The 27,518-nt window shown below is 51.7% G+C and overlaps 1 protein-coding gene across 2 annotated transcripts in view; it reads left to right on the top strand.

The window, feature by feature from the left end:
• The first annotated feature begins 1,293 nt into the window (after positions 1-1,293).
• Aacs (acetoacetyl-CoA synthetase) overlaps positions 1,294-27,518 on the top strand; it is a 40,848-nt gene continuing 14,623 nt past the window's right edge. Inside the window, exons 1-7 of one of the 2 annotated variants that reach the window (XM_075978146.1) lie at positions 1,294-1,718; positions 8,664-8,767; positions 10,256-10,376; positions 15,579-15,692; positions 19,474-19,571; positions 25,944-26,058; positions 26,130-26,211. In XM_075978146.1, coding sequence (XP_075834261.1) covers positions 1,586-1,718; positions 8,664-8,767; positions 10,256-10,376; positions 15,579-15,692; positions 19,474-19,571; positions 25,944-26,058; positions 26,130-26,211 — 767 coding nt within the window. In that variant the 5' untranslated portion in view covers positions 1,294-1,585. The remainder of the gene's footprint in view (positions 1,719-8,663; positions 8,768-10,255; positions 10,377-15,578; positions 15,693-19,473; positions 19,572-25,943; positions 26,059-26,129; positions 26,212-27,518) is intronic. The other variant, XM_075978156.1, reaches the window with a different exon arrangement.

Genomic DNA, 27,518 nt, shown 5'->3' with positions numbered 1-27,518 from the left:
TTGGGGGCGGGGTCCCCCGAGGATATTTTTACTTATAAAAATTGCGGGCGTGCTCCTAGCCGCCCCTTCTGCTTTCCTGTTCACTGCCGGAACCTCTGGTTCTGTAAGTCTATTTCCCCATTAAAGCTGTATATATTTTTACAATCTGTCTGCATTCATTTTACACCGATACTCTATAGTGAATTCCAGGTCAGCTAAAGCTACAGAGTCAGGCCCTGTCTCAAAATAAAAATAAATAAATAAATAAAAAAGAAAAGAAAAGAAAAAAAAAAACCAAGGCGATGCCTGCTGAGGAATGACACCCACAATTGCACAATTGACCTCTGGCCTCCACTCACAAGCACCTACCTCCAAGAACATACACATTACAAAGGAAGAAAGGAAAGTTGCTTGTTTTGGGGTATTTTAGATACCTTGTAGGTAGCAAACACAAAATAGATTGCCAAGACTATTAGCATCCAAAAGGTTCTACCACAGTAGAACCCTCCCAGCATGCCTCTGTCTTTTGGAAACTTCTGATGGCCTCATCCCACCCAGAGTCAAAGTCAACACCGCTGATGCTCCGCAGGACCAACGTGAACTGCCACCATTTCTTTCATGACCTTGTCTTCTACCCCAGGGCTAAGGGACCAGACCTGGGCCTTTTTGGACGTTGACACTCCATAGGACACAGTGTTCCTGCCTTGGGGGGCTCCCTCTGCTTGAAAACCTGCAAGATTTCCCAAAGTTCCCCTTCTGTCACCTTAAAGCTACTGAGCGAACTCACACTGAGCCACATCCTGAGCCCTCTTTTTTCGTTTTGAGACAGGGCTTTATTAAGTCTGCCCAGGCTGGTCTTGAATTCACTCAGTAGAAAGGATGACCCTGAAACCCAGACTAGACCCTACTGCGTCTTCCTTCAAAGTGTTTGGGGTCCAGGCTGAAGTGGAACTTACCGTCATCCTCCTGCTTCAGTCTCCAGAGTGCTGAGTTTCAGGCTTGCCCCAGAATGTCCTCTGTTTAACGCTTTTATTTTCGGTCCTGAGGATGGACCTGGAGTCTCACTTGCTCCATCTTTTGTTACAATACATACCCCACATACCGGTTACAACATCCTTGCGGGATGCGTGCATTGACACGCGTTTTTAGAGGTCTTCCCTCCTCCGCAGACATCTGTCTGCAAGCGTTTTCCGCTTGAGACACCTCCGCAGCTAAGTGACTGTAGAAGGGGCAACTTAATCTTGAATAAATGAATGAATGAATGAACACGAGGGAAACGCCCAGCAAGTTCTACAACAGGTGAGGGCGTGGACCATGCTCACCGCGTCTGCGCAGGCCAGCGCGCTTTCTGGCAGCGAGCGCTCCATTTGCAGGCACCGCGGAGGGTTACAGCGAAGGGCGTGGTTTCAAGAGGTGTGGCTTTCTGGAGGCGGGGCGAAGCCTGCGTGGGGGCGTGGCCAGGTCGGGTGTCCCGCAGGCCGCGCGGGCGCTGGCTCAGTCTCGCGCCGTCGTTCGTCCGCCCTGTGCCGAGCGGCTCGGCGCCTTACGCTCTACGCCGTCCCCGCAGTCCCGGCCCGGCTGACTCCGGCCACGCAACTTCGCGACCATGTCCAAGCTGGCGAAGCTCGGGCGCGAGGAGATTATGGAGTGCCAGGTGATGTGGGAGCCTGACAGCAAGAAGGACACGCTGATGGACCGCTTCCGGGCGGCCGTGGGTGCCGCCTGCGGCCTGGCGCTGGGTGAGTGCGGGGCACGCGGCTAGTACACCCCCTTCCCGGGCCTTCCCGGAAGCGGTTCACTCCAGAGAGGCCCGCTCTAGGAAGGTCCTTCCTAGCAGTTGGGATAAGCCTGTGATGGATGGATGGATGGATGGCCGGGGTCCCTGTATTGGGGTTAGGGAAGCCCCCTGATTTGGGGGTACCCCTCTAGGGAGGTTCCTCTTTGGTCCCTTGATGAATGCCTAGTGTCCCTGTCTTGGAGTTGTGGGAGCCCACCCTTTTCTTGGGGTCCTCCTCTAGGGAGGTCCCTCCTAGTTGTTGCCATGGACCTCTGGTGGATGGATGGCCAGAGTCCCTGTCCTGGAGTTGGGGGAGCAGCCCATGGTTCTTGGTCCTCCTCTTGGAGGTGCTGGTCTTTTGGTGGTGTATCCTTCACTGTTGTGGGTAGCATCACCTCATACAGAGGCCTCCCTCCTGGCTGCAGCACCTTCCTGTAGGTGAGGCTCACCCTCTGGAAATGGCAATCCCTCCTCTGGTTCCTTGGATCTTTTGGTAGGTTTACCTGCTTGGGAAGTGGCTCCTGGGGTCTTGACTTCCAGCTTGTGGGGACTTCTGTTTGGTCTGATGTGCAGTTCTTTTGGAGTTTATAGGATTCAAGTGACAGGCTCCCTCCATTTGCCTTTGCTAGGGACCAACTTGAAAATTCAGGTGCCTGAAAAGGTCGAAGTTTGTTCATCCTCCCTCCTTTAAGGTTGTGGAAGATGTTTAAACTCCCAGCTCCCAGACAGACCCTCCTTCCAGCCACCACCCTGATCTGTCTGGTTGTGGGTGGGGCAGAGGCCCTTCTGGGTGAGGCTCTTTCCTTATGCCCTCCCAGAAATCCATAACGCTCTGCTAGTCCTGTGGCCTGCTCTCTCAGGTGTCTGTAGAGGGATTTCAACTCACAGTGGCTTTCTTCTTCATTTCTATTCCCCCCCGCCCCCCTCCCTACCCCCTCCCAACCATAGGGACCTCCTTTGTTTCTGTTGGTGTCAATGTCTGTCTTGCTCCCAGGATCTTTCTCAGGGGGTTCCTTCCTGAATCTTCTCTTCCCTCACCCTGAGCCGCAGTCCAGTGGGTCTCCTCCCCAGTGTTTGAGCAGCACTTGGCTTTCCTGCTTCCTTTTGCATGGTCACCCAGCTTGCTGGCTTGGGTAATCTTTTTGCTGTCGTTGGGTTCCCAGGCCCTCTGCATTCCCTTGTTGAATGAACATGGAATTGCAGGCTTGCTCAGCCTGGAGATGGACCTGGAGCCTCCACAGGCTTCCTTTCCTTCTCTAACCTGGCTCCGCCCCTTCCCTCCTTCCCTCTCACCCACCTGGAGACAGGTATTTGCCTGGCTGCTTGCGGGGCTTGCAGACTGTGAACAGTGTAGGTGTAGGATTAGAGAAGAACCTTAACCCGACTCGATCGATGTCGGGATTGCTTCCGTTTCCTGTCCTCCATTCTGTGCCTGGACATCATCTGTCTCCCCGGCCAGCAGTGATGAGTGGGCCTGACACTTCAGAACATTGCTCCACCGAGGACGGCCCTTTGAAGTGGACTAGACCTTTCTCCATAGCAAGAGAACAGTAGGGAACTGTAACCTGACACCCTGCAGGGACCTGGCTGCACCACTGCTGCTGTGTGTCCGGGAACCAGTTGTCATCTTGCCCCAGGCCTCGGTTTCCTCATCTATAAAAGGAGCACACCGGAGACTACCAGTTGTATCCTGGTGGAGAGATGGCAGGCCCAGTGCGGAGCATTGAGCACTGTACACTGTCACTGGCTGGAGGTTTGCTGAGTAACCCCTTAGCTTTAATGTCCTTTCCTTCAAGTCTCTGGCTTTTGGTGGGTTCAGGCTTGATCTTTAGAGGTTTGTTGACTCTCTTGTGTTTAAAGGTTGGGAGGCAGCTTGGCGGTGGTGGTGCTGTGGTGGTGCAGCACTTGGGAGGCTGAGGCAGGCAGATCTCTGTGAGTTCCAGGCCAGCCTGGCCTACAGAGAGAGTTCCAGGCCAGCCTGGCCTACAGAGAGAGTTCCAGGACAGCCAAGGCTACACAGAAAAACCCTGCCTTAAAAACAAACAAAAGTTGGGAGGATTACCAGCTGGGTTGGCTCACACTCAGGCGCTTAGGCAGAAGTATTGCTGTGAGTTCAAGGATTTCCGGGATGACAGAGTGAGACCCTGTCTCTGAAACAGTTACGGCAAAATAATGCCGAGGGGCTAGATATGGAAACCCAGAACTTGTCTGTGCAGTGTTCCCACTTCATGGGTGGTGGTTGCATGGCCCCTCCGTTTGCCCTTTCCTCCTTTCCTTCCTTCTGCCCTTTCCCTGCCTGGCCTTGGCTTTTGGGGATCTTTCAGGTCTAATTCAAATGCTGTCTTCTGAATGTTGTGTCTTTTCTCCCTGCTCTATTTGCTTTTTCGTATTGTTCTGCTCCTGCCTTGCTGGTTCACGCATGGTGAGCATTCTTGTGCAGAGTCAGAGTGTACTCCCCCCCCCCCACACACACACAATGGCTCACTCACTCCTAGCAACTTTTTTTTTTCTTTTGAGACAAGGTCTCACTCTCTATGTAATCCTGGTTAGCCTCGAACTCACTATATAGATTAGGCTGGCCTTAAACTCTCAGAGATCCACTTGCTTCTGCCTCTTAAGTGCTGGAATTAAAAGCAGGCATGCGCCACCATACTTGGCTGACCTTAAACTCACCATCCTGCTTTTACCTTTTGAATGTTCTGGTTACAGTCATGCACCATCCCACCCAAGCATTTCATTTAAAACTAAGATTTTTAAATGCTAGCTCCTAGTTCAGAGTCTTGGTTGAGTGTTAAACACATTGACCCAAATGTGCCTGTGGTCACCTGGGCCTTGGGTTGCTGCCCCTGAGTGGATTCCCAGCTCACTCCATGATGTAGGAAACAACAGTGGAAAAGTTCTCAGACAAGGTCCCCTAGGTGCTGAGATGCCCTTGTGACCATCAGCTCCCTAGGTTTGTAGTGCTGGCCATGCTCCTTAATGATGTTGTCGCTGGGCACACTTCTTTTCTCTGGCGGTTGAACCCAGAGTCTCCCATATGCTAGACAGGCTCTACTAGTGATCTGCACTCCAACCCTCTCATTTTTTAATTTTTTAATTTAATTTAATTTAATTTTTTTGAGACAAGGTTTCTCTTCGTAGGTCTGGCTGTCCTGGAAATCACTATGTAGACCAGGCTGGCAGATGTTCCTCCCGTCTGCCTCCTGAGCGCTGGGATTACAGATGTGCCTGGCCAGGGTCTTGACAATTGTTCAGGCTGGCTTGGAACTTGCTCTGTAGACTGAACTTGGCTCTTTTGATCCTCCTGCCTCAATATCCTGAGTGGTTGGAATTGCAGACCTGAGCCACCAGGCCCAACCTGAACCTGCTTTTGTGTCTAGGCAGTCTTATCAACGGGGGAAGCATTTTGCATCCAGAGCCTGCCATTCCTGAGGACCCAGTTAAGGAAGCCTGAGGGAGGGAGAGGAGCTGTGGGGCCTGTTTGGCTAGTGTTGTTTCCCACAGGTGCATGAGAGACATGCTGTCTCTCTAGGGGAGCTGCCCCAGCCTTGTGCTGCCCTCTGCCTGCCTCGATTGAGGCGCCACATACTACTACATATTAAGTCTTGTGGTGGCCGGTCATGTACGTATAGACTCAATATATACCACTGAGGTGCCGTGTGTGATCTTCATGCAGATGGAGGGGTGATACCAATGGCGGATGCCTTTGAGTGCCTTTCCTATGCAGGGGTCCTCACAGTTCTGGGTCCTCAGTGACCCTGGGATAGGTATCACTAGCCTCCCCCTACGGAGAGAGAAACTGAGGCTCAGAGGGGGTCAGTAATGTCTGAGGTCACTCAGAGTGGCAGGGGTTGAATGCAGTTGATGTAGGTTCTGTTCTCTGTAGCCCTGTGTCCTATTGGTTTCCACAGTAGCTGTGTCACCACCTGCATTCATTAGACTGGAGTGCCCCTGCTCAGAGGTAGGACAGCTCGCCCCAGGCCATTTGCTCAGAAGTGGCAGAATGGGTGATAATCTGACTCACCTAGCCTGACCTGGAGCCAGAGTAAATTCTTTCACTGGTGTGGGAGAATCTGAAGCCTTTTGTCAACAGTTTGAAGTGACCCATGTGGGAAACTATGTCCTGGAGAGGCAGAGTGACCTGTCAGAGCCTGACCAGCAAAATCACTCTGGCTCAACATTTTTTATTCGAGACAGGGTTTCTCTGTAGTCTTGGAGCCTGTCCTGGCCCCCGAGGGCTGGGATTTAAGGTGTCTACCACCACCACCACCCACCACAACCACCACCCACCACCACCACCACTACCACCCATCACAACCACCACCCACCACCACCACCACCATCCTTGCAAGACTCAACCTTTAGAGATTCCCTGACCTGAGTTTCCCAGCATGCTAGATCTACTTTGTATACGTCCCACCTGGGGCCCAGAAGAGGTTGAGACATTGTTGCCATGACCCAGTGCCTTCTTGAAGTCTAGAACTGCAAAGCCCCACATCCGACTTTGCTGTGTCTTTCCCCCTTGTCTCTTCATCTCCAGACACTTTGCTTCCCTTGCTGCATGTTCCTGCTCCTACTCCCTGCCCCCCTTTTCCCCCCTCCCCCGCTGCAGCTGTCTTGTGCACTAAGCGCCTTAACCTCTGAGCTGCCTCTCCAGCTCCCACACCCAGTTTTTAGCTGGGCAGGATCTGCAGAGGGAGCTCAGGTGGCTTTGGGTCTCTTGTAGCACACCAATCCCTGCCGCATTCTCTCATCTGTGTCTTGCAGAGACTCACAGGGTCTCTGAAGCACGAGTTCATGTGCACATGTTGAGTATTGTTTCAGGTAGTTTGGTTGGGTTTCTTTCACATGCCTGGGTTACCAGAGGAACCTGCACCCCGAGACAGGAGTCTGAGGGAGTGAGTTCCAGGTTTCAGTGATTCCCCACCCTTGTTGAGAGAGCTTGTGGGTTCTCCCAAGCCTAGGGGACTGATCTGCTTGTAGAGTGTCATGAGTGAAACTGGAGGACTCCAGGAGTGGCTAACCCGGCTCATCTGTGTGGAGACATCTCTCCTCCAGCAATGTTCACTCCTCTCAGTGAGCCCCATGACTCAGGGGACTTTGCTATTGACTTTTTCCTCCTCGGTGGTACTGAGGATCAAACCTAGGGCCTTGTGAATGCTAGGCAAGTCCTATACCACTGAGCTACATACAGAATCTTCTCTCCTTTTTTTAATCTCTTTTTGTGTGTGTGTGTGTTTTGTTTGTTTGTTTGCTTTTTGAGACAGGGTTTCTCTGTGTAACTTTGGAGCCTGTCCTAGAACTTGCTCTGTAGATCAGGCTGGTCTCCCCCCCCCCCCCCCGTGCCCCCTCTCCCCCAGACAGGGTTACTCTTTAGCATTGGAGCCTCTCCTGGAACTAGCTCTTGTAGACCAGGCTGGCCTTGAACTCACAGAGATCTTCCTGCCTCTGCCTGTGTCCACCCAACCCAAATCCTCATTTTAATTCTTATTTTTGAGAAGTGGTCTCAGTCACTTCGTCCAGGCAGACCTTGAATTCAACTAGGCTAGCCTCGAAAACTTATCTCCCAGTCTTAGCTCCTGGGCAGCTGGGATTTTTGCCCCCAAGCCTGGCCCGCAGGTCAGTTTTGGGTGAACACGTGTTCTGCTAAACAGTCCTGGAGACTGCCTGGCGTGGTGGCTCACGTTTAATCTCAGCACTCGGGAGGCAGAGGCACTCAGATCTCTATGAGGCAGAGGCCAGCCTGGTCTATATAGTGAGTCTCTTTCTCAAAAGGAGAGAGACAGAGAGATAAGAGAAACACACACCAAGAATAAACTTTCAGAGTAGGTGCTGGAGAGAGAACTCAGTAAGGAAGGGCACCTACTGCTAGGGGAGATGACTTAAGTTTGATCCCCCAAATCCACATAGCAGAAGGAGAGAATAGGCTCCCGAAAGTTCTGTGTGATGTTGTGTTTGTACTAGCGCTCCCCACCCCCAATAAAAAGTAGCTATGTTAAGCAGGGACTGAGGAGATGACTCAGGTGGATACTCTGCGAGCTTGAGGACTGGAATTGGGTCTGCAGACCCACATCAGAAAGGCTGGTGTTCCTGTAATCCTTGCTGTGGACAACTGGGGCTCACTGTAGCCAGCCTAACCTATTCGGCCAGCTCCAGGTCCCAGTAAGAGATTATCTCAAAAACCAAGCTGGGGCTGGGAAGTCACTCCAGGTTAAGAGTTTATGATACTCTTGTAGAAACCTGGATTCAGTTCCCAGTACCCACGTGGAAGCTCACAGTTGTCTGTAATTCTCGTTCCAGGGGACTTGACTTTCTCTTCTGGCCTCCATGGGCACCAGGCACAGATGATGCACAGATGTACAGGAAGGCAAAACACTCATACACATAAAATAAGCAAATCTTTAATTTCAGCACTCAGGAGGCAAAGGTGGGCAGGTCTCTGTGAGTTCAAGGCCAGCTTGGTCTACAAAGTGAGTTCCAGGACAGCCACAGCCAGGGCAATTACACAGAGAAACCCTATCTTGAAAAACCAACCAACCAACCAACCAACCAAACAAACAAAAATCTTTAAAAAACCCAGACAGATAAATGGATGGTGACTGAGGAATGGCACCTGTGCCTCCACATGGGCACACATACGCGCACACAAAGATATCAAGCCGAGTGTGGTGCTGCGCCCCTGTAGTCCCCAGAGGGCTGTAGCAGGAGGATCAAGAGTTTGAGGCCAGCCTGGGCCCTCTTGGGGACTGTGGATGAAGGGGGGTTTAGTTCCTCCCAGTCACTCAGGGTGTTAGAGTCAAGGAGTCTTTGGCATGTGAGGTTCTCAGGCCCCAGGCTTACCGCTAAGGGGCTCCCTTTTGAGACTGGGCTGAAAGGCGCTGTTTTTCTTTTTCTTTTTTTCTTTTAGGGAATTATGATGACTTATACCACTGGTCTGTACGGTCATATTCAGACTTCTGGGCTGAGTTCTGGAAGTTCAGTGGGATAGTCCACTCACGAATGTATGATGAGGTAAGTGGGTCTGGCCACACTCATGTACCCTCTCATGTCTGCTTTTAAAATCCCATGTGTGGACCAGCAACACGGCTCAGTGGCCTGATGATCTGAGCTTGACCCCCTGGGACCCACATGGTGGGAAGAGAGAACTGACTCCTCCAAGTTCCTTACACCTCCTCACAGTGAACACCCCTCGCATATGCACATATTAAACATGGAAGAGGTGGGGCGGTGTGACTGTGGAGAGGAGGCTCAGAGGTTAAGAGCGTTATTGGCTGCTCTTCCAAGGATCTGGGTTCAGTTCCCAGCACCCATACAACAGCTCACAACAGCCTGGTAACTCTTGTTGCAGGGGACCCAATGTCCTCTTCTGGCTTCCACAAGGCTTCCTCTGCACACATGTGGTGCACAAACATGCAGGCAAAATATCTACACGTACTATAAAATAAAAAAATTAAAATTAAAATAGCACACAGGAGGCTGAAGCAGTAGAATTGCAAGCTTGGAGCCAACCTGGGCTACATAGGAAGTCTCTGTCTCAAATAGCCCCAGACAGCACCTCCCTCCCACAAGATAAGCTGTGTGAGACGGAGTGTGTCTTTGAAATGGGCAGTCTGAGGTATAAGCACATCCGCATTGTTATGGTTATGTAGATTTTGAGGAGGCCTTCCAGAGAGCTTTCATTTCCTCTAGGTGCTCAGGTGCTCAATAAAATAATAAAATGATGCCATGGAGCCGGGCGCACGCCTTTAATCCCAGCACTCAGGAGGCAGAGGCAGGCGGATCTCTGTGAGTTCGAGACCAGCCTGGTCTACAGAGCTAGTCCCAGGACAGGCTCCAAAGCCACAGAGAAACCCTGTCTCGAAAACCAAAAAAAAAAAAAAAAAAAAAAATGATGCCGTGGGCCGAGAGTCGGTATCTGAAGTGCTTGTGGCAAAGCCTTCTGTGGGGCTGATGTGTGGTGCTCAGGGAAGGAAGCCAAGGTCTCAGCACAAGGGGAAGACTGAGTCGTGTTCCCAGAGAGTTGGGGGTGGGGCAGGGCTCAGGCTTGCCTCCTGGTTTTGGTGTGTCTGTGGGCCTGGGCTCTACTGATTTTCTTTTGTGTTGGGCATGCACCTGGGGACTATGTGATACTGAGCAGGTGCTCTGCAAGTGAGCCATATTCCAGTTCCTGACATCGCTGCCCCCCCCCCTTTTTTTTTCTTCTCTGTGTGGAACTCTCTGTAGACCAGGCTGGTCTCAAACTCCTAATGTTTTTGCCTTCACCCCCTGAGTACTAGAATTACAGGCCTGAACTCCCCACTTCCGGCCTGGGCATTTCCTTTACTTCCTGTTTAGCTAAAACGGTCATAAATAGGTGTTCAGTAAATTCTGTTGTAATTTCCTGGGGTGGCTTCCCTGAGTGCAGGGCTGGGCTGGCTCCACAGGTCAAGGGTGGTATATGGGTGCTATCATCTGACATCTGAGTTGAGCCCTCGGCTTCCTTCTGCTGTCCCACTGCAGGTCGTGGACACATCCAGAGGAATTGCAGATGTCCCTGAGTGGTTCAGAGGCAGCCGCCTCAACTATGCAGAGAACCTCCTGCGGCACAAAGAGAATGACAAAGTCGCCCTTTACGTGGCCCGTGAGTCCCCTCGGTGTCCTGGGTGGTGAATGTGTGTGGCCCTGTGGGTGTGGAGGTGCTGCAGGGAGGGTTCCGACTGGGTATTGGTATATTGGTCTATGCCCTCGTGACGTAACAGACCCCTCTGTGGGAGATGGAGAGGGCTGGTGTGAGGAGGGTTCAGCTGCTGCTTGTTTCCCATGTTTTTCTGTGTGTGGTGTGTATTTGTGTGTGCACCTTCAGGAGTGTGCAGGTGCACAGTGTGTGAGTGTGGAGACCAGAGGGCAGCTCAGGCCCTCATGCTACAGTTTTGAGTTGTTTCCGGGGCGCTGCTCACTCCCCTTTGAGTAATAACACTTTCTCCTCTTCAGTCAGGCTGTCTGCTTCCTGTTGAGAGTGGGCCTTAGTGGAAGTTAAGTGGGTGGAGCTTCCTGGGGTCATTAGCTTTTTGTTCATTAGCATTTGGTTTTTTTAGACAGTGCCAGTATTTAATACCAGTGAGAGCCACTGGGGTCCGTTAGGGGCTCGGCCCTAAAGCAAAGGACCAGTGTGCTGGTGTCTGCTCCACTCTGACTGGTCAGTTTCCTGAGTTTATCAAGGTTTTTTGTTTGTTTTGTTTTCTTAGAAGTGTACTGGGGGGGAGTGTTAGGGATCACTGGGCTTGGTGTAGGACTAAGTGAGCTTGAGTGAAGTTTTTAGTTCAAAACCAAGCCATGTTACTGTTTCTTTTTGTTGTTGTTGTTGTTTTTAACTCTTTGGGGGCCCACCACCCAGCTCCTGATTGTTCTTACTTGTGAACGCCTGGCCTTAGCTTCTAGCCAGCTTTTCCAACTTAAATTATCCTGCTTCTCTTTAACTACATTTTGCCTCTGGGATTTTTACCTTTCTTTATTCTATATGTCTTTCTGTCTTTCTTACTCCATGGCTGGCTGTGTGACTAGGTGTCTGGCCCCTGGAATCCTCCCTTCTTGTTTTCTGGTTCCTCACTTCTCTAAGCCTAGATTTCTCCTATCTATTCTCTCTGTCTGGCAGCTCTGCCTATCCCTCTCCTGCCTCGCTATTAGCTCTTTATTAGACCGATCAGGAGTTTTAGGCAGGAAAAATAATATAGTTTCACAGATTTAAACAAATGCAAAATAAAAGAATGCAACACATCTTTGCATCATTAAATAAATAAATAAATTCCATAGCATAAATAAATGTAACACATCTTCAGCTAATATTCTATAACACAGCCACATACTGTTGCTGTGTGACTTTAGGTAAGTTTCTCAGCCTCTCTGGCTGTTTCTGCACTGCCAGGTGGGACAGATGATAGCACTGTTATCCCACTGTTGCTGGGATAAGATGGGCATATCTGTTTGTTTGTGTGTGTGCTCATGCGTACATGCCAAGTCTTAGAACAGTCCTCGACACAGAGGAAATATGCAGGCTCCTCTTTAGAGGTTCTATGTTGAAAATCTGTGCTGCTTTTAACATGGCGGCTGCCCAGTTCCCATATAGCTTCCTGGAGCATCTCTGGTGGTCCCTGCCTGAGATTTCAGAGTCCGTGGCCACTTCTGACACGAATGCCCAGCACAGTGCTCATGTCAGGTTTGGGCAATGAACAACACCTTTTGCTTCTTCTTCCTCCCTTGGGTTCCTAGCCCCATGGTGCAGTTCAGACTGAGGCGTTGGCTCAGATACCTGCCAGCCTCCACCGTCTCCTCATGGATCCACTTCTCAGACCCAGGCAGGTGCTGGAACTGCTGCTTTGAGCAAGTCCCTCCTCTCAGGAAGTTGATGGTCTAGGGGAAGACCTTTAGTGTTGGGAAGAACAAAATAGCCTAAGAAAAGAACTGGTGGGCTGAGGGGGCCTTGCTTTGGTCAGAGCAGCTCGGGGCAAGGCAAGGGGATGCCTTCTTTCTGTGAGCTCACCTGTTCCCTGCCCCCATCCTTGTGATCATGGCTCATGGCCTCTTGCATTCGGTTGTCCTGGCACCTTGAACTCACAGAGATCTGCTTGCCTCTGCCTCCACTGCCTGGCTAACATTAGCTTTTTAAGGTCTGTCTTGTTGCACCCACCAGTATTTCCTTCCTGAACACCCATAAGGCCCCATTGCCTTGAGTCTGTGTGCATCAGAGGCCTGGGAAGGCTGCTCTCTGCTCCAGCCCCAGCCTCCTGGTTTGACGCCTTCTTATCCACCTCTCTGGACCGTATGCACACATGGTTCCTGGTCTGACACTGCCTTGCCTTCCTCTCTGAACCTTGTACACACATGGTTCCTTGTCCGACACCGCCTTGCCTTCCTCTCTGGACCGTACACACACACACACACACACACACACACACACACGCTTTACTTGGTGCTCACATGCTTCACGAGCTCTTGATTTCTCTCACTGCAATATGAGAACAGACTTAACTTCTTGAACCTTAAACCCCAAACCACAAAACAGTGGCCTTCCTGATGTTAGGAGACACTGAACTACTTCTCAGGGTTTGTGGTGTGGACATTCTGGTGGGTGCTGAGCCAAGGGTGATCCACCATCCCTGTGCCCCAGTCCCCTCTCTCCTAGAACACAGCTCAGCTGGGTTGGCATTTCTGTAAATTCTGCCTACCGTGGGTGGAGGAGCCCTCTTCTGTCTCACTCTCTGTTCCCTCCCTTCCTTAAAGGTGGAGTTTTGCTGAGCCCACTTTCCTTCTTGTCAGAGTGGCAGGTGCCCCTAAGCCAGGGCTCCCTGTCAGCCTGTAAATTTGTGCTGAGAAGTAAGCTCAGGGTCTGACACCTCGCACTGAGCTTGCTCTCCTCCCTGGCCCAGAGTTGGCCTTCCCAAGGCTCGTGGTGAGCAGCATGGGAACTTGAAGATCACTGTGTTTCATTTTCTGCTGTTTTTCCAACTCACCTCTGCCCCCGTGCCCCACAGGTGTCCTCTAGCTGCACCCTGCTCACCTAGGCATCCACCACAGCACTCGGGCTTCCTGCGCTAAAGCCTCCTGAGTGTCAGCCTTCTTGCTCCGCTGAGCGGCCAGCAGCCCCTCAGACTCATCAGCTCATCGAGGCTTTTGTCAGCACGGCCACAGTGCTCTCTGAGTATTGCCACCAGGGATAAAAAATGGCCCAGGTTGTAGAGGTTGTAGATACGGCACACACCAGGACACCAGTTTTGTGCCTCAGGGAATGAGGAGGCTCCCTCTCTTTGCAATTCCAAACCACAAAACTCCCTGCCTCCTCTTCCCAAAGCCATTGACCTTGCAGGACTCCATTTCCTTCACAGCACGGTGCAGTGGCTGTGCAGGGTGACAAAACACCTGACAGCCCATCTTAGGTTTGCCACCTCCGTCCTCAGTCCTTTTGGTTTTAGCTGGCTGACAGGGGCTGGTTTACTGCTGCCTGCTGAGGCCTCACCCCTCAGCGTGAGGGCCTCTACAAAGCATGCAAGAGTCGTCACAGCAGGCAGCTGGCTCCCCACAGTGGGCCCCTGGGCAGATGCAAGATCTTATTTTTGTGCTGGGATAGGCATGCGCTTTGCCATTGATCTTGTCTGCTGTGCAATTTTACTTCTACTTAGAGCAGAGGTTCTCACCCTGGGGGTCAAAGGACCCTTTCACGGGGGTCACATATGAAATATTTACATTACAATTCATATCAGTAGCAAAATTACAGTTAAGAGATAGCAATGCAATAATGTTATGGTTGGAGGTCACCACAATATGAGGAACTGTATTAAAGGGTTGCAACATTAAGAAGGTCGAGAACCACTGACTTAGAAACAGTGTTATTCACTTAGTGGCCCTGACTGACTTGGAACATGGGCTTGAGTTGGCAGCCCAGCTATTACTTGTGATTTCCACAGTAACCCACTGGTCACTTGGGCTAGGCCTGTGAAACTGCAGGGGCTGTGTGAAGTACCTGCTCCACTGCCGTTTTCAGTTCTCAGCAGTTGATAGGTAGAAGTCAGCGTGGATGTTTTAACATAATTTCTTCGCTGAAGACTCTTGTGAGCCTTGGAGAGCCCTCACAGTGAGGCCTCTGCAGGCAGCAGTGATCATTTAATGTTCTTTTGCTCTTTTGGTGGTAGGCAGGTTAGTAAGATCTTACTTTGTATCCGTGGCCGGCCCTGGAACTCACTGTGTAGACCTTGCTGACTTTAAACTCAGGTTCACCTGCCTCTGCTTCAAAGTGTGTGCCGCCACACCCAGCTCATTTAATTTGTTTTATTCATACTGTTTAATTTTCATTGGCTAGTCAGTAAAAAGATAACCATCGAAGTCTGACTGAAGGTGGACTGCTACTCAGCAATGAAAGGGAGGTGACAGATGCTGAAAACAGGGGAGACAGTCCTACATTGACACACTGAGGGGAAGCCTAAGGGCAGTCTCAAGGGCAGCTGCTGTGTCTGTCTGGCCATAGAAACTGGTAATCCCAAAGATGGGAGGAGAAAGACCAGCTACCCAAATCATCCTGGCCAAATTAACTAAAGCAAGCTTTTGATTTGTGTACACAGACTGCCTTCTCCTAAGGCAGTGTTCTAGAGGTCACATTGGTCATGAGGAAGACAAGGTTTTTATAGCTCAGGGGTAGTGAGTTTCTAAATAGGTGATTTGGCTGGCAAAATAGGTGGGGTTACAGGAGCAGCACTTACTATACTAAGTTAGTCATACATAAAGACCTCCTGAAACAAAGACAAGGTGGTCATAACAAAGTAGTCATAGTAACAGGTAGTCATAACAACCTTTTGACATGTTGCCATTTCTTGGATCAGGCAGTACAGAACCATTTGTAGTTAAGATTACAGATGGGGCATAGGCCAATCCTTTCACCATTCAGACTGTCTAGATGGGTAGCAGATTGGCAGTTCCTGGGGGCAGAAGACTATGAGGGGTGTGTGACTGCAGGGTGGTTCTGTGATGATGGACATGTGGTGGTGGCAGTGCCAGGAAGTGTCACAGGTGACAGCTGGGCACATGCTGGCTTCATACTGGTTTCCCTGCCTGCCTCCATATTGCACTCTGGGGTCCTTCCACCTTCTGCCAGTCTGGTCATTTTCATCAGCATCTCCTCTTGGGAATCCTCCTGTAGTTGGAGTCTGGCTAGCACCAGGCCTGGCTCTCTCGAGTGGTGCCACCCTGGCCTTGTTCTGCATTGTCCCATGTGTAGGTCCTTTTCTCCTGTCCTGGCTGACTCAGGTCCCTTCCTGCATGGCCTGTGCATGCTTGAGCTGTCCTGTTCTCTTTTCAGGGGAAGGCAGAGAGGAGATTGTGAAGGTGACCTTTGGAGAGCTGCGGCAGCAGGTGGCTCTGTTTGCAGCTGCCATGAGGAAGATGGGCGTGAAGAAGGGGGACCGTGTGGTCGGTAAGAGCTTTTGTCCTCCCTTTCTTTTCTTTCTTCTCCTCCTCATCTCTTTTTTCCCTCCTCTTCTCCTTTTTCCCTCTCCTTCTCCTTTCCCTCCCCTCCCCCCCTCCCTTTGGTAAATGCCTTTTAGTGCTGTGGTGGTTCAATCCCTAGTACCAAACTCAAACCAAATCAAACCAAGCAAACAACAAAATGGCCCAGAAAGTGGAGGGACTTGAAAAAGTTTAGCCATGTGTAGAGCACACCCCTGTATGACTCTAGCCTTATACATGGGCCAGAGTTGATTCAGAGTGTGAATTGCAGAATGGCCTGGGTGTGGTGGTGCACCCATCATTCCAGAATCTGGGCAGGAGGATTGCAAGTTCCAGACCAGCTCAGGTTCCATAGGGAGATCACATCTCAAAACAAAGCCAATAACAACATAAAACAACAGGAAAGATAAGGTAATGGGGCTGGAGAGATGGCTCAGAGGTTAAGAGCATTGCCTGCTCTTCCAAAGGTCCTGAGTTCAATTCCCGGCAACCACATGGTGGCTCACAACCATCTGTAATGAGGTCTGGTGCCCTCTTCTGGCCTGCAGACATACACACAGACAGAATATTGTATGCATAATAAATAGATAAAATATTTAAAAAAAAAAAGAAAGATAGGTAAGAATCCCCTACCCCACTATTCTGTGGGGACCAGGAATTCTCTTCAGTGTGTTTCCGGAGCAGAAAGTGGCAAGGATGTCCATCCAGGTGTGGTCTGTGCAGCTGGTAGATTAATAGATGCACATAGGTGTTAGCACTGCCGTGGGGCAGTGTGGACGAGGAAAGGGGCCAAGCAGCAACATAGCCTGTGCCCTGCGGATGATGAGAACAAGGTCCCTGTAGGAAGGGGGGCGCTGTGACAGATGCCAGGCACTTACCTGTCATGGCTTTTCACCTCTACCTGCCCCACCCAGAGCTGCTCAGAGCCTTATTCCCTCTCGGTGCCTTTCTTCTCCAAAAGATGTACAGAACCCTAACGCAGTCAGTGTGGACAGAGGGAGTCTCTGGACTTGGGCCAGGAGCTTACTGGGGACTGCTGTTCAGGAGGCACACTGAAATTTGCAGGCCTCCAGGCCTGGAAGTCCCTCCCGAACTGTCACTGCACCCCACTGTTCCCTCAGGTGCTTTATACTTCCCGCTAAGAGCTGCGCAGCCACCGTCCAGTCCTGCTTTTGTCTTGGTTTCCCAGCAGGAGGAAGGCCCGTGGGGAGCTGCCCTTCACCCAGCAACTTCAGTTAGTTAATGGCGGGTAGGGTGTGCCCAGGGAGAGCCACTCTTCCAGGGCAGCTTGGGGCGCAGTCTCTGACCCACAGTTGGACAAGGCCACAGGCCAAGGCGATGATCTGAGTGGTTACGTGCCATTTTCTGGCAGGGTTATGCCTCTCTTGAGGAGACTGGCTGACAGCAGATGCCAGCTTGTGTTTGCAGAGGGTGGGTCTGCAGCCACAGCACAGGGAGCAGATCCGGGGCTGGCCCTCTGCAGCTCCTTCTTAGACGGTGGGCAGGGCATGGAGTGGTGGGCGGGGCATGGAGTGAGCACAGCCTGTGCTGGTTGGCAGGAAAGGCGTGTGCCAGCTCACCCCACTCTGTTGCCTGACTTCTGTGTTTCCCCACTGCACCTGGCACACCGAGGTGCACAGGCACTGCCTCCCTAGGGGCCACCCCGGCAATGCTTCGGCACATTCCCCACCACTTTCCAGTGTCAGCTTGACTCTTCTTTGGCTCATGCCTCTGATGTCATCTTTCTGTTGTTTGTCTGGCCTGCATTCTCCGGGGATGGGCTCCGTGTCTGTCCCTGAAGATAGGCTCTGTTTCCATTCTTGGCCTGACACGTGCTGTGGAGGCCAGGCACACAGCTGGCATCCAATAAATAGCTGTTGGGGGAATGCGTGTGAGGACCGGGCCAGCAGTCCGTTGGCTGAGGTCTTCATTCGTTTGTCTTTGGAGGCAGCCTGTTATGTGGCCCAGGCTGGCCTGGAACTTAGCTTCTTGTGCATGTGTCACTGCATGCAGCCATTGCAGCTGCGGAGCTGAAGCATCACTTTCTTGTGTCCTTTTTGACCCTGTTTCAGCTGTTGCTTTTTGAAGTTGAGCAAAGCAATGCTGAAACCACGTCTCTCTTCCTCCTCCTCCTCCTCCTCCTCCTCCTCCTCCTCCTCCTCCTTCTTCTTCTTTTTTTTTTTTTTTTTTTTGAGAAAGGGTTTCTCTGTGTAACTCTGGCTATCCTGGAACTAGCTCTGTACATCAGGCTGGCCTCGAACTCACAGAGATCTGTCTGTCTCTGCCTCCTGGGTGCCGGGATTAAACATGTGCACCACCACTGCCCAGCTGCCTCTTCTTATTCTTGTTTTTCTTCCCACCAGCTTGTTTTATGGTGCTGGATTGGAACTCAGGGCCGATGCTTGGCAAGGCTCCTCCATCACTGAGCTGTGAGCCAGCCCACATTTGCGTTTTTTTCAAATCTGTCTATAGCAGGTGTTTCTGAAGGAAGGTAACAGTGCCAGGGGACCTTTGAGACCCATCCTGGGGCTGGGCTCTCCCTGGGGAGACTGGCTCTTGGCCTGCCCTTCTGTGGCTCTCAGTCAGCTCCTTGCTGCCCTGACCATTGTCCCATGTGAAGAGTGCTGCAGGGCTGAGGAGGGGTGTTAAACTGATCGTAGCTGTCTTCTTTTGCTTGCAATGTGGCTCCCAAGGTAGGCCTGATGACTTTGGAAGAGGGCGGGCTGCTGGTCATGTCAGCAGGGAGTCCCCATTTGCACACTCCCCTGGGCAGTGAGTCCAGCCTCCCTTGGGTAACAACAATGACGAGGCTCTTCAGTTCTGCTCATGGGCAAGTGGCCTTGCCACCTGCCAAGCACCAGTTGCTCTTTGAGGGGACTCTGCTTGAGCCCTGCCCTTGGAGAGCCTATGGCTCATCAGCAGGGAGCACACAAGCTTAGAGAGGCAGAGTGCAAACTGTCGTTTCTCTCTGGAGAGGGTCGTTACAGCCCCAGGTGGGCATTGGCTATGGCCCATCTCCCAAGGCCTGTGTTGAAGTCCTTTCTCCCAGAGCTCTGGCACTGTCTGGTTTTGTTGATGGTGGTCCCTCTGGCTGTAGATGTTACTTGATTCCCTGCATGGTGCCAACTTCCCGAGTGTTGGGGCCTCCCCTCCTTCTGCCCTGAAGAGTTACACACAGCTCTCTCTGTGCGTGTGCTCACACGTCTTCTCTCATTCCACCCACCCATCTGCCAGACAAGCACGTTACTTAGGGTGTGCAGAGTGCGCTGAAAGGTATTTGGCAAAGCAGATATGAAGACGGGGAGGTCTTTGCTGTCACCTGAGAACCTCACATTAAACGGGTGCTACACACATGGTCAGGCTGCTACAGCACTCCCAGCTGTTTCTTACGTGCCCAGCTTAGGGAAGGTCTCCGTGAAGAAGCGCCATGTGATGGAAGAGCTGAAGGACAGGTGTGCACGGGTGTGGACTGGTGCGTGTGTGGGTGTGCTTAAATACAAAGTGCAAAGGCCCCGGGGATGAAGACGCTTAGAACACTTGAGGGACTGAATGGAGCAAACTGTGAGGGAGAAGAGCCGGGAAGTGTAGGGACCACCCTGGTTCAAGTGTGGAGAATGGACTACTGAGGCATGGTGAGTGCGCTTGCTGGCATCTCTGTTTCTCAGATACTTCAGGCCTCTCAGAGAAATGTCCAGAAGACTGTTGCTTTGACTCTCTCAACCCAGATTTTTCTCCCCTCCCTCCCACAGGTTATCTACCCAACAGCGCGCATGCCGTGGAGGCCATGCTGGCCGCTGCCAGTATTGGTGCCATCTGGAGTTCCACGTCGCCAGACTTTGGTGTGAATGTGAGTTGAGGCCCTGTTGGAGGGTCAGAGTGTCCCTGGTCGGGGGGGGGGGGGGCTCCCAACCCCTTAGAGCTTTTGGCTGTTTGAGCTGAGCTCTGAGTGTCTCCCTGCGCAGCCGTAAAAGGGAGGGGAAGCCTACAAGGAAGAATCTTGTCATGGGTGTTGGATTGATTGATGGAGCACACAGCCTCACACACACCCAGTGTGAACAGGGAGGGATCTGGTTTTGAGTCATCTAATTTTTCTTTTTTAGACAAAGCCACACTCTGTAGTTCAGACTGCCCTTGAGTTTAAGGCTCAATCCTCCTGCCTTAGCCTTTCAAGTTCTAGGATTAAAGGCATAAGCCACCTCACCTGACTTGGGCTTTGTTTTGAAGTTTACAAACAAACTGGTTCTGGTTTCCTTCCTGCCCGCTGGTTCTCACTTCTCGGTTAGCAGGTGGTATGTGCATCCGTATTTGCTGGTTTGGTGTCATGATGTCACCTGGCCTTCTCTGCCTGGGCCTTTGGGACTCTGAGCTTTCTGCATGTCTGTCCTAACCTCCTTGGGCTTTCTGTGGAACCGTGGTGCACTGGGTGTGTGCAGAATGGCCCAGGCAGCTGGAGTGTGCTATAGTGACCGGGGAAAGCCTTCTCTGACCACAGTCATCAGGTCAGTACGGCCCTGGACTCAGGGACTACCAAGTGCCAGGAGGATGTGCACTGTGGCAGGACACATGGTGTCCATGCCACCAGCTCTCCTGATGCCAGCTGCTTCTGACCCAGGCTGGGTCAGTTGGTGTGGCCAACAGCTGGGGGTTGGTCTGGGTGCTGGACTGGTAGATCATGGGCTGAGTTTGGGGTATATTCCTGGGTCATTCTTCAGGGGTGAATGTGTAAACTCAACATCTGCTAAAAGAGGCCTGTTCTCTCAGCAAAGGCATTTGAGGTATCATCTCATGGTCTCATGGAGGAGGCATGATTGTTCAGGGCCCCTCACTTTGGTTCATGGCTCAGCGAGCAGAGGTGATGTCCCATGTGTTCTTTTTACTTCCTGTGCCCTTTCCCACATAGAACCAACCCCAGGACTGTCTGGGATCAGCAAGGGTTGGCCTAGATTGAAACTCTGCAGGTGGCTACCAGCCCCAGGGCCTACTGTGGGGCTGAATGAGCTATTTGGGACCCATGGAGTCCTCATAGGAGGTTCTAACAAGGTGGCCCTAGGTGCTGTTCTGATTGGGTCCCTCAGGTGGTGGTTAAGAGTCAGGTGGCAGAAAGGTCTTTGGGTATGAGGCTGGCCACCTGAGGTCTAGAACCTGGGATGTGGACCCAACAATGCACCTATGGGCACTGAGAGGACACAGGAGACCTCTGTGGTTGGGACCCTTTTAACTGTTGGGTCAGTAAATACTGGCTCTTGCTCACTAGGAGGGAGAGAGCACTTTGTCATCAGAACTGGAGTATCCTGTGTGGGGGCCGCAGACCTGAGGCAGAGCTCCAGCATTGGCCTTCCGGTGGTGGTGGTGGGGTGCACCCTTTAGTGGACTGGAGTGCCCTCTCCTGGGTAGATGTTACCACCAGAGAGAGGCCTGTGACTCCAAAGGACTGGTCTCCTGTGAGTGGGCTCCCTGGCTCTTTGTCTTGCAATCTGGAGTCACAGCTGCCGGGTGATTCTTGTTTGCTTATTTCTTGACACTAGGGGGCAGCAGGGCTCCACTGTCTCCTTCATCCTGCAGGGCCTTGGCTGCGTCTCCTCCTCGACCAGAGGCTGCTGCTGTGTTTAGCCACTCAGCTTCAGACTCTAGGTAGGGTTTCCTTTCACTGGTCCTCTTTTCTGCCTTACACAGGAAGCGAGCCTAGAGCTGCCTGGCAGGGAACAGATAAATGGCATCTTATGAAAGGCTTCATGAAAGGTTACCCCTTGTCTACTGGCTCCTGGTCTAGGGCCCTATGTCCCCGCTGTCCCAGTGTTTGCTCATCTCCACATCTGTTCCCTATGAACTGTGGCCTTGGGCAGATCCAAAGTCATTGAATCTGCTGCTCAGACTGCCTACTCGAACTGACCACCCTGGGAAGGGTTTCTGGAGCAGGGAGCAGGTCCATTTCTCTGACATGTACCATGGCCTGTCTTAGTCTCCCGACCGCTGCTGCTCTGCTGTGCTCTGTGTAGCACACGTGTGGGCTTGTGGGCCATTGCGCCACAGGACGTGACCCGCTCAGTGCCGCACTTGCCAGCCACTTGTTTTTTTTTTCTGTTTTCTGTTATTTTAGAGATACCAGGGAGGCAACCCTCTAAGAGGCCATGTGCTTTAGGGCTCAGCCTGCAGCCTGTTGCCCTCATTCTGCAGTGTGCTTCTGCGGCTTGAGGGTTATGTGAGTGGAAATAGGACAGCCACTGTCCTCACTCTGGTGGCCATTTGTGTGACTCAACATCAGCCACTGCTTTCGACACCTGGTTGGTTGCCAAGCGCTGGCGGGGTGTTCATTGTAGCACAAGGCAGCTGGCCCAGCTCTTGGGACCTCAGCAGGCCCACTGCTCCTTCACGTGCTCTGAGCCCTCTACCTCACCTGCCCGGCCGGGGGGAGCTTCGGCTGTGACCTGCAGGCTCTGACTTGGAAACACCTGTCTTCTTTGCTGTCTGACTACTACCACTGTGACTGGGGGTATCTCTGCGTTGTCTGAACCTTAGGCCTTATCACCGTGGCTGGGGGTGCCCCTGCAATGTCTAAGTACTATCACTGTGGCTGGGGGTGTCCCTGCAATGTCTAAGTACTATCACCGTGGCTGGGGGTGTCCTTGCAATGTTTGAGTACTATCACCGTGGCTGGGGGTGTCCCTGCAATGTTGGAGCCCTAGGCCTCTGGCTGCTGGGTCTTCCTTTTGGCCAGTTGAAAATGGTGATGGTCTTCTGAGATGAAGACCCTGCCACCTGCTAACACCCTCCCAGGCTAGCTCCTTCCCAGCCTCTCTGGCCTTGGGCTTTCTAGACTTGCCTTTCCTTCTGTGAACGCTGTCCTTGGTCCCATGCCTGGTGTTCCCTTCTAGGTGCTGATGTGATCTGCCCAGGGCTCTCAGCACCCACTTCTGTCCTGTCATTTATTCTGTGTGTTGCTCCAACAGAGCAGCCTGTCAGTTGGGAGCCCTGGTACCCAGGGTCAAGCTGCAGCCCCAGCAGTGCCCCTGGCTTCTTGGCATGCTCTGCTCCAAGGTCTTAGTCAGTTCTTCTCAGTAACGTTCCCAAGTCCTGGTGCCACGAGAGTCAAAGGAGGGCATGACTTTGACAAGCTTAGAACATGCATGTAAGTTGAGGGCTTCGAACATTGTTATGAGTGTTTACTGACAACCATTTTTTTTTTACCACCTAACCACGGACTCTCCATCCGTGTTTGTGTCTCAACCACACAGCAGGCAGAGTTCATGTTCTTGTGTGGTTGAACGCTTCCTATAGCAAAGATCAGGACAGGCCCCTGTGTCTGTGCTGTAGGTCCTGGAGTGTTGGGGAACCCTTTATGGGGTGAATGAGGGAGGGAGACAGGTGTCGGGCACTGTTGTCACCGCACCAGGTCCTGGGCGCTCACCACTCAAAAGCCAGTGTCTGGGAGGCAAGGGTTGGAGATGAATCAGGTTTATTCAAAGAGGGAGGCTAGAGAGGTCTGTCATCCCTGGTGCCCTGTCCTGGGAGAGTCTTGGGTGCAAAGGGGACTTTCATGGGGGAAAGGAAGAGTGGGGCCGGGAGGTTGGATCTTTGTCACCCCCAGGGAGAAGGGGGAGTCTTCCTTTCCCCTCTGTTCTGAGCAGAGCGCCACAATAGGGTTCAGTGAACTTCCAGGGCTGACAGCCCCCACAGAGACTTCCCTCACAGTCCTCACACTTGTGTTTACTGGTGGGCAGGGGGTGATGGCCCTCAGTCATAGACTCTCTGAGTGATAGCCACACTTTGGACATGGCCTGCTGCACTGTAAGGGGCTGTGTGTGGGTGTCTTTCAGGGCTAATGACTGTCTTCTCAATCAGATTTGGCAAGAATTTTATTTTGTTGGGGCAAAAAATAGGTTTACTTTTTTTTATATAGTACTTTTATATAAAAGTTAATTTTTTTTTTTGTTTTTTGTTTTTGTTTTGTTTGTTTTTCGAGACAGGGTTTCTCAGTAGCTGCGGATTCTGTCCTGGAACTCACTCTGTAGACCAGGCTGGCCTTGAACTCATAGAGATCTGCCTGCCTTTGCTTCTCAAGTGCTGGGATTAAAGGCGTGCGCCACCATCCAACAATAATTTTTTATATTATACTAGTTCACTAGTATAATTCTTTCCTTTTATTTTTAAATTTTATTCTTTTTTTTTTCTTTTTTCCCCCAGAAGGAGTTTCTCTGTATGGCTGCCTTGTCTGTCATGGAACCTGATTTGTAGACCAGGATGGCCTTGAATTTCAAGATCCATCTGCCTCTGCCTCCTGAGTGTGTGTCACCGGCCCTGCTCTTAAGCTTTATTTTTATTTTTTTAAATAATTATGTGTGTGTTTGCTGTGTCTGTGTGGTATGCATGACACAACATACATGTGGAGGTCAGAAGACAACTTTGTGGGATTAATTCTATCTTTCAGTTTTTCTTGGGTAGCTGTCAGGCTAGTGTGACCGGCTGTCAGCCTAGCACCCTTACCCTCTGGCTGGCTCAGCCTGAGCTTGAACTCACGAACTCGTGATCCTCCACTTCAGCCTGTAAGTGCTGGCGTGAGCAGCAGTGCCCTGTCCCATTCTTCTCTGAGCTGTCTGCATTGTGAACACTCTTTTAGAAGTGGATGTGATTGTGTGCCTCTTGTGACAAACACTTGCCTTCAACCTATAAGACATGTTTATTCTTGTTGGATGTCAGATCATAGCTGTAGAACCGAATCTGGTGAAAGAATGTGCTGAGCGCTGTTCTCAGTGTACCCCATATCTGGATATGGTCTTCTGCCTTGCCTTCATGTTTTCCCAGATACAATCTATTGTACGTGCCAGGCAATTGTGTTTAAATTTGTCTGTCCTGGAGAAAGTTCTGGGAAAAAGCTGCTCTGTTAATATTTACCATGTGCTTACTATTTACATGCTTATCTGTTTATGTTTTTCTGAATTCTAACAACCTTCCTTGGATCATTGCTTTTTTGGTGATATTTATGTATAAAAGTGCACTGAAATTGAAGTAAAGTTGTCTACAGCATTAAAAAAAAAAAAAAAAAAAGAAGTGGAACCAGAAGCAACGACACCAGAAGTTGTTTCCCCATGACCTTCTGATCATGTTTGTATTTTGGGAGAGTGGGGACCCTCGTGGGTTCCCTGGCAAGTGCCCTGCACATGGGAGGTGGAGTGAACCCACTGTGCCTGTGCTCTGCTGTCAATCAATGTGGGCTTGGGAAAATGATGGCATTGAGGTGAGCTCAGTCCCGGAACACAAGATGCCCAGGCGTGAGGGTGTATCATAACTCCAGGTGGGCTGCTTGGCAGGGACAGATTGCCAGGCTGAGGGGCTGCTGCTGTAGCCTGGGGGGGCACCTTGAATTGTCCCCGCCTTTTCGATTCCTGCTGAGTCAGCGCCTCTCCCTGCTGCTGAGCATCACACAGGGAGCTCTGGAAACACTGAGCACTGGAGCAACTAATTAGTCACACTTAGGGCTCTAATTAACCTAATGGTCCCTCTGCAGGTGGCCAGACCCTGTCTGTGAGGTGTGGTGTCCCTGTTCGTGTCCTGAGCAGCTGCTGGCAGAAGTGCAGAGGGGTGGAGCCTTCCCTGCCTCACTGGCCTTGCTAGCAGTGGTGGTGGCCTCCTGGCCATCCTGGGTGGGGCAGGGGCTGAGGAAGTCTGCTTCAGTGCTTTGATCTGTTCTCCTTTGGGGGCGTACAGCAAAGGGGTCCCTGGCTGTGCCTGTCTACATTAATTTGTATGGGCGGTAGGAAGGGGCTACCCTTGATTGGCTGTGAATTCCCCGTGCGTGGTGCACAGTTGTATTGGTAAGCCTGCTCCTCCAGCCAGGGCTTCCCGAGCAGCGTGCGTGCTTACAGGAGAATGTGAACACTTGCAGGTCGATGCAGGTTCCTCCTACACCGAGGTTTCACAGAATGTGCACCCTTCTGGAAGGCAGATGGCTGTGTTTGTGGAGGGCTGTGGTGAGAGGTGGCCTGTGCAGTGAGGACCCTCTGCTGGGGCCGACAGAACCTTTTCTGTTTTAGGTCATGCGTCCGAGTCTTTGGGCTTTTTAATGTCGAGGCCTTCCTCGGTGTGGCCATCACTGAGGAGAGTTTGCATGGGCTGCCTGTATTGGCTGCAGGTGCTGAGGACAAGTGACATTGCTCGGCCCTGACACTGACTTTTTTTTTCTCCTGCATTTATCGTTTCCAATGATCCCTCCTCTCATTTTTAGGGTGTCCTGGACCGGTTTTCTCAAATTCAGCCAAAGCTTATCTTCTCCGTGGAGGCTGTTATCTACAATGGCAAGGAGCACGGCCACCTGGAGAAGCTGCAGCGAGTTGTAAAAGGTACTTGGGGTCCTGCCCTGGGTGCATGCACAGACAACAGCTGGGTCTGACCTTGTCCACCCCTCCTTCAGGACTGCCTGACCTGCAGAGAGTGGTGCTGATCCCCTATGTCCTCCCAAGGGAGAAGATAGACATTTCCAAGATCCCCAACAGGTGAGGAGCCACCACTCTCCAGACTAGGTCCATCCATATATCTGAGGTGGGGAAGCCATTAGCTGAAACCTTGCCGTGATATGGAGCTTGGGAGGCCCCCATGATGAGTCTCTCCAGACCAGATAGCAGTGAAATACAGGCACCTTCAGCTTCCTTCCTGTCTTGCTGTGGCCGGGGAGGGCATCAGGCCTGCCTTCCTGGATTGGGCAGAGCAGGCTGGTGTTACATAACGTGTGTGCACAGGCATGCTCACATGTGTCACCCACGTGGCACACTCAGTTTTGTACTTAACATGTGGGTGCTGTGTAGACAGACATGTATGTGCATAGTGTATGCAGCTAACCTGAATCTGTGGGTTCTTCATCTGTGGATATGACCAATCACAGCTGGTAAAGATTTGGGGAACTCCTGCATCTGCCTGAGGATGTGCAGATCTCTCAGGGCCACTGTTCTTATTGTGTGTCCTCTGTGGTGGCTTAGGGCTGGGAGCATGCCCTTTGGCTCTGTCCCCTTTTGCAGATGGGCCAAGGACCTGCAGGTTTTAGTCCCTGTGGGGTTCTTGAACCTGTGCCTCCCAGGATGCTGGGAAACAATGCTGTTTGTCCTGGCTGCTGCTGATCCCTCCTCTGCTTTTCTGGCTTTCATAGTTTGTCAGTCGGTTAGGCCTTAGTTCATGCTACTGGCAGGTGCCCCCCACCTCTCAGGCTACAGTCTGAGGCTATGAGGAGGGACTGTGGGGACATGGCAGCCCTCCATACCCCCCCATGTCCTCTGTGAGGAGAGGACTAAGATAGCCAGTGAGTGACATTGGGACCCCTGATTTTTGCAGGGTGCTGTCTGGGGCCCCACAGGATGTGAAGCATGTGTCCTGACCTCCAGAGGATGAGACACACCTGGGGGGGGGGGATTCTGGCTGCTGGGCCCACAGGCACAGCACAGCCATTCATCTGGAGGGAACGGAAATGCTCAGGAGTTGCCAGCTGTCTGGCTGCTTCTCTGTGAGATCTGGGGTGGTTGCTTCTGGTAGAAATAAGTCAGGCTACTAAGAAATACTCCCCCCTGAAGTGTCCAGGTGAGGCAAACTTTACTTTTGATCCAGAGGGTGTGCACTGATAACTCAGGTGGTGACCACCCTTTCCCCATTGGCTGGGCTCTGACCTCACAGTCTCATTCGATTTGCTAGTCTGGAAAGAATTGGTGCACAGGAAATGAAGGAGGAAGGGGAAGAGTGTCATTGTTCAAGGAGAAAAGGGGTCCCTGCCCCAGATCATTAAGTCCCTGGAAAGCAGTAGGAGTCTCTGGGTAAA

This window comes from Microtus pennsylvanicus, chromosome 1 (assembly GCF_037038515.1).
Source record: "Microtus pennsylvanicus isolate mMicPen1 chromosome 1, mMicPen1.hap1, whole genome shotgun sequence".
In the NCBI taxonomy this organism is placed as follows: domain Eukaryota; kingdom Metazoa; phylum Chordata; class Mammalia; order Rodentia; family Cricetidae; genus Microtus; species Microtus pennsylvanicus.
This window is presented reverse-complemented; position numbering and strand designations above follow the sequence as displayed.